Source organism: Engraulis encrasicolus, chromosome 11, assembly GCF_034702125.1.
Source record: "Engraulis encrasicolus isolate BLACKSEA-1 chromosome 11, IST_EnEncr_1.0, whole genome shotgun sequence".
NCBI lineage: Eukaryota > Metazoa > Chordata > Actinopteri > Clupeiformes > Engraulidae > Engraulis > Engraulis encrasicolus.
In genome coordinates this window covers 24165045-24175044 of record NC_085867.1, presented here as the reverse complement: position 1 = coordinate 24175044, position 10000 = coordinate 24165045, and the positions used below count along the sequence as shown (strand labels likewise).

The 10000-nt window shown below is 45.0% G+C and overlaps 1 protein-coding gene across 1 annotated transcript in view; it reads left to right on the top strand.

The window, feature by feature from the left end:
- The first annotated feature begins 2599 nt into the window (after positions 1–2599).
- The window catches only part of LOC134458120 (ral guanine nucleotide dissociation stimulator-like), a 137786-nt gene continuing 130385 nt past the window's right edge, over positions 2600–10000 (top strand). Inside the window, exon 1 of the mRNA XM_063210249.1 lies at positions 2600–4499. Within this exon, the coding sequence (XP_063066319.1) occupies positions 4473–4499 (27 nt within the window). The 5' untranslated portion in view covers positions 2600–4472. The remainder of the gene's footprint in view (positions 4500–10000) is intronic.

Here is a 10000-nt window from a genome sequence, read left to right as displayed (position 1 = left end):
GAAATAGAAGAAGAGAGGGAGGGAACGGAAGGGAGGAAGTGTGAAGGAGAGCATGAGCGGGAACGGGACAGACTCGTGAGTAAGTAGGCTGCTGGAGGGAGGAGAGATGAGATCACGTTTAAAATTGCCATTAGAGCACACTCTGAGTGGGGTTGTGCGCTGGTGATGATGTCCCAGCAGTGCTGTATTAAAGCTACAGTACGTGGTAAATTATACAGTGTTAAATTAACACTTAAGAGTGTTGAACCAGCCAACTGTACGAGAGTCACATTCCACTCTCAAAGGGTTGCATTAACATGGCAAGATTTTTACTGTAAACGCTTCTCCAAATAGTGAGGAGGTGCTTATGGAGGATCATCTGAGGGAAGAAGAGTGAATTTAAGTCCAAATGATGTGAAATGAACTCTATTAGTGTTAAATGAGCACTGCAGAATTTACTGCAAGATCAAGCTGTGTGTGTGTGTGGAGAACATGACCGATAAGAGGATGGACTAAGGCATACAGTTGCAGTGCATCTGGATTCAACACTACAGTAACACGAGGAAGGAAGGGAACTGGTTTTGAGACTAACATGAATATTAAAAGATACTTTCTTGCCTGTCTTTACTCTACTCTATGTGGCTGTGGATGGTTTTCTAATCTATACAACAAAAGATGGCCGTATCCAAAATGTAAACTCATTGACTTTATAAGGTGCATTAAGGGGATGAAACGGTGTACCTCTCAGCCTTTGTAACAAGTGAACATTTGAGATGGTCTTCTGTCAAGATGGGATGTTTCGTTGAGATGAGCTACTAGTTGGCGGTTAGTATGGTCCAAATCCTAACCCTAGGGCCGCTACTGTAGCGCATTGTAATGACTTAGTAGCTCGACTTGACAGGCAGCTCATATGGACAAGACAACAGAGCCTACAGTATGTTTTCATCATTAGTTGCCCATTTCTGTCAACTTCCACTTTGGTCTGAGTTGACTGTAGTTGTACGGGTTGTGTGACTGATTTTTAACTGTCTCTTTTTATGATGTAATCACTACCATTAACTCATTTTTAACTGCTAATATTTGAGCCTTTTGCCTGAGGCTCTGTTGGATATTGGACAATGTCTAATGTAGCTTTTGCAGCATCTAAGCAGTGTACGTGTGTTCTTCTTTGTAATGTGTAACCTGACCTGAAGTATTGTCCCCCTCAAAAAAAATGTTGAACTTATTTTGGACAGGTTGTGTGTGGTTGACTTTGTATGTGTGTTTGAATGTGTGGCTGAGCTGTGTGTGTGTATGTATGTATGTATGCCCGTGTATGTAAATCTTTCAAGTTTCTTATTTTGCATGTGTATTATACATTTTTTGTATGGATATTCATAGGTCTTAGCAATGGAGTTCTACACTTGTTTTTACAGTGTCTGCAAATGCACAATAAATACTTAAACAAAGACTGAAGTCAAATAGGATTTGTATTTGAAATGAAAACAACCCATAACCCTACTTTGGAAAGAGAAGTTATAAAATACAGACACTTGCCATGTGATGTTTTAAGGATTTGTAATGCAGGTACAGTCTTCGTCAAATAGGCCTAGATCTCAGATCCAATTGTTTGCATTGGCTATTTTAACACCATAACAAATGCAAAATGTATGCACAAATCATGTAGGCTGTTGTGTAGGCCTATAAAATACAGGATGGTGGATGTTGTAACACCCAATACCCGTAGGCTAGTGCTGTTTATCCATCAAGTTTGAGTAATGGAGAAAGATACCGGCTGCATTCTTGTCCCAGGTTGTTCAGCATAATAGGCTATTTATCCCATACATCAGCCCTGTTCTCTCACTGCAGCACAGCACAGTAAAAAGCAGCAGTCACTAGGTCAAATCCTGGGAATTAGGAGTCCTCCCTGTTTCCATGGTTACCCAGCATCCTCTCGTTAGTGACCTTTTCACTTTTGGTATATTACGAAATATATGTTGTCTACATGTGTGTTTTAATGATATGGTATAGGGGCAATTCAAATTTATTTTTGAGAAATGTAACCGTCTGATCCTGTGATACCTTCTGGCCGGCTTTGTCATTTCAATATTGTGTCGCGTCTGCGGCAACCGAATCTCAAGGTGTCGCGCGTGCAGCTGCAGCCTCTCCTCTCCCTTGGGAACAGCGCGGGAACTCCCGTGAGCTGCACAGGTATCGCGCGCATGGCATATACAGTGCAATAGGCTACCACCAGACTTGAAGCCATAAGCAATAACCCCATCATATGTGTGTCAAGGACATGCGCTATAGGTGATGGAGAGATGGTGCCCCGTTGACGCATTGAATGTGTCGTGATAATTGATTACAATGGTGTCAGGGGCAGGTCTTAATGTTGGGATGTTTAACATTACACAACTCCGAACATGTTGGCCCCGTGTAAAATGTTGAATTTAATTACAAATTACTTTAATTAAAAGGGAAGAAAACAAGATATCAAACCCCACATTGCCATGGTAATATTTCTGTTTATGGGCGGTGTTTGGAGATTGATTAATGGGTCCAGTAGGCCTATTTATTTTTTATTCTTTACTTGTGGGGAGACTGCAGGCTCAGCCCAGCGATGCTTCTATTTGTGTCTGTAACGTAGCAATTTCAAATTGAGGTCAAATCTGCTCTCTGTGGCTGCGCATGCATAAATCCGGGCGCAGCGCGTCGTGTGGTCGGTCTGGCTACACTGTCGTAGCCAACACTCCAGTCCCCCTCTCTACACCAGAAGCACTTGGCGGTGAAGGACGAATTTGTTGTCCTCCTGGCCGGGATAGAGCTGAGGAGCACCAGCGAATCACCAGAGACATCTCCGAAAAGGGTTATTTTACATGCAGCTCCCTTTGGGTGTCATCCCACATCCGGCGAAGGAGGTGTCCACGATTTATGCCGCAAGCTCCACTGCTCCGATTTTATAGCCTACTACCCTACAAGACAAGCAGTGATGTGGTTTCTATACCGGTGAACCTTGTTGGATGTTTGTGTGCTATACATTTTGCCACACTGAACCCGTCGTGTAGCCCACAACGACGATTAAAATGGATCTTTGTTTTGCTCATCTTGGATTGGTTATTTTCCCTGCACGCAGCGGTCGCCTCCACAGACGCTTGTGAGTGAGGAGATTTGGATGGGATCACCCTAAAGGACAGGCTGTTCACAGAAGAATACATATTAAAAACAAGACATCGTATGCCGTCCATTTTGTCACAAGAGAATGTTGATGGTTGGACAGTGGAGATAGCCCGGCGACAGAGGTTTTTGAATCATGGAATCAGACGGAAATAATGAAGGATAACCGCATCTTGCCAGAAAAGGCGAAAGGACGATGAGATTTTCATCCCCGAAGTCACATTTCCTTGATGTTTGTCACCCATCAGCAACCCGGAGAGCTCGAGCTGGAAAATATGACCCAGAAATTATGATCCCCCTGTCTATCGTGGCTCCGGCAGCGGCACAGAGAATCCTGTAGGATAATGGAATATCATGCAAGAACAATGACCTGATTTTATCTGCCCAAGTGCCGGCCAGTTTGATTTTTTAATTAAACGCATATCTTTATTTGTAGCAGTGGTGTCGATTCACCTTGGCTTTGGCATCATTACTGAAATGGCATGATATCACTTTCATTGTTTGTCCATTTGTTTAGCGCTTCAAGACCTCAGTGCGTTTTTTTTTATTTAAAGCGTACGCTTTTCATTTATTGTAGCATCCAGTACCACGCCGAATTTACCGGATCCATGCCATCTGTATAGCATAGCACTGGGCCATCTCACCTGACTGGTCTATAGACGAACATAATCATCAGAATGAATATGGCTACCCTACACACTGAGTGAGGTGGTAGGCTACCCGGACTTCATCTATGCAGGGGCATATCTGAACATCACGAATTGGAAGAATTCTTGAACTTGACCCAGGTGGAGCTACCAAAGCTCCGAACGGAATACAGATCAGCTTTATTTTTTTGTAAAGAAAAAAAAATCATTTTTATACCAGGGTTTTTGCCCAGTCTCTTTAATCAGGACTGTAGTTGTCTGTTAGATGCTGGGGTATCAACCATAGCTGTTGGCCACAATTATCACCGGCGTAAAAGGGAAACCATGCCTATTCCTTTTGGGCGCATGTGAAGCAGTGGGTGGTGTTTTTTTAATAGCCCTGCATCCACAAGAGCACTTCATTTGTATTGTGGAAACATAATTTACTGACCACGTTTGTACAGTGTCACAACTGACAGCTCAGGGATTGATGACAACAAGGCGCAGAGCACGGCGTTCCTCCGAGGAATCCTACTTTTGGACAAAGTCTGGTTCAGATACTCGACAGTTAACAGGAATTCGACACGTCCCGAATCCACACTCTGTGGGGTTTCTGCTGTTTCGCTCAAAATGTGGAGAGAGGAATCATAAACGAGCTTCAGACTGCATCAACATTTGTCAGGAAAAACGCAAGGACGGGGCTATGAATCCTAGATGATGATGATGATGCTCGATACTCAGGTAGGTGGACAATGTTTACGTCTGTTGATAATATCTGCGCTTCAGAAATCTAGAACTTAAGCTATTTATTAGAATTCTTGGAACTAGTCTCTTCTTCGCATGCGCAGTGTTTTTGCACAGTTTTTTCATCCAAAACAACTCGCTTTTGGAGGCTGGAGTGTCTCATCGTGCATTAGGTCACAATTAGACCAAAATAACAATCAAACGTGTTTGGACCAAACCGCGTCTGATGTTGGACGCAGTTGCTAGAACTGATTAAAATAAATTACCAAAACAATTCGCTATTCAAACAATCACTCTGAGCCGTGAATCATCATTGTACGTTTTTCCCCGAAAGCGATTACAGCGCTGGCACGCGGCCAGTGGTTTTGTGGCGCTGTTATGGCACGCGGAACCTGGTCAGCGCGCACCGAGGGGATTGGACGCATCACGGGACCCATCCGTTCCAATATGTACGGTTGACGGACCATGTGTACTTGTTCTGACAAAATGTGGAAAGTTGTTACGGGGAAATAGTGTAGTTGTTTACAATAGTTGAAATGGCCTCAGAATGGAAAATGTGTTTTCGTGATTTGTGCCAAGTTTATCTTGATAGGGCTATTTGTCTTTATTTATGAATAAACGTGCAAAAACTATCCCTGTAAGCCCTGCTTGGAGAAAAGTCTGGAAACAAATCCTTAGGCCTAATTCACCTTTTGAACCATTGGGTCATCCTGCATCCTGCATTAATTCTGGTTCTATGGTGGTCAGTCCTATTAGAGGCTTGGTGTATCATCAGTGCCCCAAACTTAATTTCAAGGTTGTGTCCTAGGAAAGGGTGTGCTTGCCTGTCCAGACCACACGGCGACGGCCATGGGTCATTGCCACGGGAAGGGTGAGGATAGTCACCCATCATCACTGGCAGGATGACAGCAGAGCACGGTGCTTCCACTCTCGCACCCCCTCTCTCACTTACAGGAAGACCCTGTCATGTTGAGAGAGAGAAAGAGAGAGAGAGGGGGGGGGGGACTCACCTTCTCCCTAGAGAATATCCTGTCCAGCGTGATAACGTTTTTCTGCTGGTGGTCGTCCAGCATTGCTGGGAATTTAATGACAGAAGCGATTCTAGGGTCAGATGGGGCCCCAAGCGAAAATGCAAAAGAAAGAACATTTGAACCAAAATCGCCATTACTGTGGTAAAGTGTGGGCTGTTATTCACTGTCTAGGGGCTTAGGGGCCCCAAGCGGTTGCCTGTCTTGCCTGTTGGCAAGACGCGCCACTGTTAATGACAGATTGGTCAGGGCTGCCACTGATATCAGGGGGCAGTGGGGGGCTGTGTACTTGTAGCATTATTTTCCTCTCCATTGTTATGTTAAATATAGACCTACAGCTGACAAGGTGCAGCTTTGGGCATTAATTTAATACTTGACATGTGGAACGTGTGTGTGTGTGTGCCTTGTGTGCACTGTACACAATGATGCAGGTACTGTAGGCTATGTGGCACACTTGGTCAGCTCAAGATTGCGACGATTACAGAGAGATCTTTAGTGCGCAGAAGCTGATGTTTCGCTCAGTCAGACATTCATCACATAAGAGGTCTGTCCATAATTGTGTTGCGCTGTTCAATGTGCTTCTGTGAAAGTGATTTTTTTTTTTTTAAGTTGCACCTACACGTGAAAGTGAAAGCCCATTGGGAAACTCCAACTCCCATTGTGACACATTACTCCACAGCACACAAGTGAACACTGCACACAACAAAATTGCATTTATGCCTCATCCGTGCAAGTGGGCAGCCCTCAGTGGCGCCCCTGGGGAGCAGTGCGGTGGGACGGTACCATGCTCAGGGTACCTCAGTCATGGAGGAGGATGGGGGAGAGCACTGGTTGATTACTCCCCCCGCCAACCTGGTGGGTCGGGAGTCAAACCAACAACCTTTGGGATAGAAGTCTGATGCCCTAACCGCTTACCTATGACTGTCCTACAAGCAGACTCTGTGGAGGTGCAGGCCTCCTTCATGCCACACTTGGTCTCAGTGTCTTGTCCTGTGACTTTACAGTACACTTGGCCTCTGAATCTATACTGCACACTGTGTCACTTACACATATCTATTGGTAACTTTTTATGCTAATGGGTTAGTGACAGAAGTGTGTGTGTGTGTCTGTCTGTGTGTGTGTCTGTCTGTGTGTGTGTCTGTCTGTCTGTCTGTGTGTGTGTGTGTGTGTGTGCACGCGTGCGTGTTTGTTTGTTTGTTTGTCAATTGGTAAGTGCACGCTAATGGACAATTTGCATGTGTGTGCTGTGCATGCGTTTGTGTGCATGTGTTGTAAGTGTTGAGAAGAGTGAGGGAGTGCTTCAGAAGTCACGTGTTTGCATTTTTCAGAGATGCAGTTTGCAGTGGCTGGTTAATGGATTTCTGTCCTCCATATCGAACTTCCTGACGAGCTGTAGACTCCATCCGGCGGTGATGCGGCCCTCATATGGCCCACAACCGCCCTCAGCTGGATTTGAGCCTAAATGGCCACGCATGTATGTAGTCCAATGCGACATGGGATGGGGATCATCGATGAAGCGTTTGCTCACAAAATCAGATAAGCATAGACAAAGATACTAGATTCTCTGGGTATTGAAAGGGCAACTTTTCAAGCCAAAGCACTGATTACAAGAAGTGAGCTAAATCAAACACTCGAGCCAGACAAATACAGCACTACATCAAGCCCACTATCTTGTATCCATGAGTGAGCTCAGTGTTTCCCTTAGGATTTTGATGTAGCAGTGGTGCTGTCAGTTGAGAAAAAGTTATGAACAGCATTGCTGTAGAGGGGATAGGGGATCCGGGGGCAAATTTGGAAACATCACCATATATGGTGACTCCTGTCGACTTCCCACTTACGAAATGGATCATTTGAGATTAACATATTAAATCTTTGTGTGTAGCGCTTGCGCAGTGTACAAGTCAAAGGCTTAGATTAGTGTTTCTCATCGGGGGCGGTACAGCCTCCCAGTGGGCGTTGGGCAGCCCTAGGGGGGCGTTGGGAAGGATACAGTTGAGAGGGGGCTGTGCTTAGTTGTCATTGGGGGCATTAGTCCATCCGTTTTTTGGGTTTTTTTTTCAATAGTAAGGAGGGGGCGTTCGCTGGCTTACGGTGTGGTCAAGGGGGCTTTGGAAGGCTTAGGTTGAGGTCCCAGGGGCATTTGTTCAAAAAAGGTTGAGAACCACCGGCTTTAGATTGTGATCTCTCTGACCAGCAGGGGTGCTTGTTGCCACAATAGCAGCAGTGGTGTTCATAAATCATAAGTCAGACTCGGAAGAAGTCGCATAAGCCCACAAAAAAGCTTCTTTCTATTTTTGGGACATTTATTCCTTCATAGTATGAGAGATGATAGGAAAGAAGAAGGAGAGATATAGGCGCGGAAAGATCAGGAACTAACCTCCGCCGGCCTCAAACCCATGTTGCCGGCACAATGGTATGACCACGGAGTCATAGCAGCCCCCAAAAAGCTTTTTAAGATTTGTATAACAGAGGTGATCCTGTGATAGTTCACTCGGGGCTCAAACCCACCACCTAGCAGTCAACGCTCCAGTTCCGGTATGGGAGGCACAGCACGATACCGCCAGAGATATTCTATAGAGATATGCCAACATAATAGGTTTCTATGGGCACCTAACGTGACCAGGTTCCGGTCTGCCTAAAGGGGCGTGTCATAATGCTCCAACAATGAATAGAACAGTTCTTAGGTCTGCCTAGGTCTGCCTAAGGGGGGCCATAATAGAACCAGGAAACAATGGGCCAATGGAACCTCTCTCTCTCTACTCTCTCTGATACCGCTGAGCTAGAGGTTCAGACCGATAGCTCTGAGCTACCGATACTGTATGAGGTTCACTAACATCCTACGCCTACTCTGTGTGTTGGTAGGCCTATCAGTGACATTAGCGAGTAGTTTATCTTTGAAACCTTTTTGCAAGGCCTGTGCCAAAGAGACGACAGTGGTTTAGTTGGGGGTCAATATCCGTGACTCAAAAGGGCACCTGCTTGAGAAGAGTTTTTGAGCCTACACAAGTCAATCTCTGCTGTGTTATAGCCTAAGTATTTCTGTTTTAGTTTATTGTTGTGCGTAGGCATCAGAGCAACGAATCGCAAAACTTAACTTGCTCTCAGCCACCACCACCACCAACGCAGTTTCCTCCACCTTGCATTGTTACTCTCCCCATCTGGTTTTGATTCCATTTCCTTATTTATTTCTTTTCTGAAAGTCCCAGCCACATGCCAGCGCTTGCTGTGCACCCACTGAACTCGCTCACTCTCTCGCTCCCCGTTATTTTCCCCAGGCAAGGACGTCTTAATAACTTATTTATAACACCCCCAATACATTATACATATCTGATATTACCTCGTAGATCTCCAGATGCATTTTCTGCATGGTAACTCGGAGGACATTTTTTTTACACCAGGGAACAGGAGTGGCCCTTTACACCGCATGGCATTACCCGGCAGCCCTCTGGTGCACCAATTAAATACGGCTCTAATTTCTCCTGCATGGTAGCCATGTGTGGGTATAGATAGAGGCTATATAATGTGTGTGTGTGTGTGTGTGTGTGTGTTTGTCTGTGTCTGTCTGTCTGTCTGTGTACAAGACATTAAAAAGTACACATGCACTGTGTGTGTGTGTGTGTGTGTGTGTGTGCAAGACATAAAAAGTACACATACAGATTAAAAAAGTGTACGCTCGCATGAAGACAAATACGCATGCGAGCATGTGTGTGTGCGTGCATTTTTTTTTATCTGTATGGCTGTGCATGTGTACTTTTTATGTCTTTTTGTGTGCACATATGTGCCTCCTGTTGTGTTCGTGTGTGTGGAGTGGGGTATCTATAGTATTTGGGTTTGTATGTGTGCTGTTATTAGGGATGTAAATAAAATCGAAATGTATCGATGTATCGGGAGTATTGGCCGGCGATTGAATCGAATCGCATCGTATCGTGGGGCAGTCTTAAGAATCGAAAAGAATCGAATCGCTGGCCCCTGTGCAATGCCCTAGCTCCATAACACAATAGTAGAGGAAAAGTAATTGGTAAAAATCCAATCGAACCGAATCGCTTCGTATCGTGGGGAATTCTTAAGTATCGAAAAAAATCGAATCCCGGATTTAAGAAATCGATACTGTATCGTATCGTCATGAAGGCTGTGATTTACACCCCTAGTTGTTATGTATATTTGTGTGCTCATGTAGGTACTGTACCTGCTTTGTGCTTGGGTGTGCGTGTGTGAGAGCCTGTGTGTTATGGGCTACTATGTTTGTCTGTGTGTGTTTTGCTCATATCTCAGTGGGTGTATTACAGTGTAATGGTTTGACTGTGGATAGGCCATAAACCTTTACAGAGCTAAAAAGTCAGTGCCTCTGGGCCTTTTGGCTGGCCACAGTAGCCTGTGAATCGGCCGACCAGTGGAATGCTCTGGAGTGTGTGTGTGTGTGTGTGTGTGTGTGTGTGTGTGTGTGTGTGTGTGTGTGTGTGTGTGTGTGTG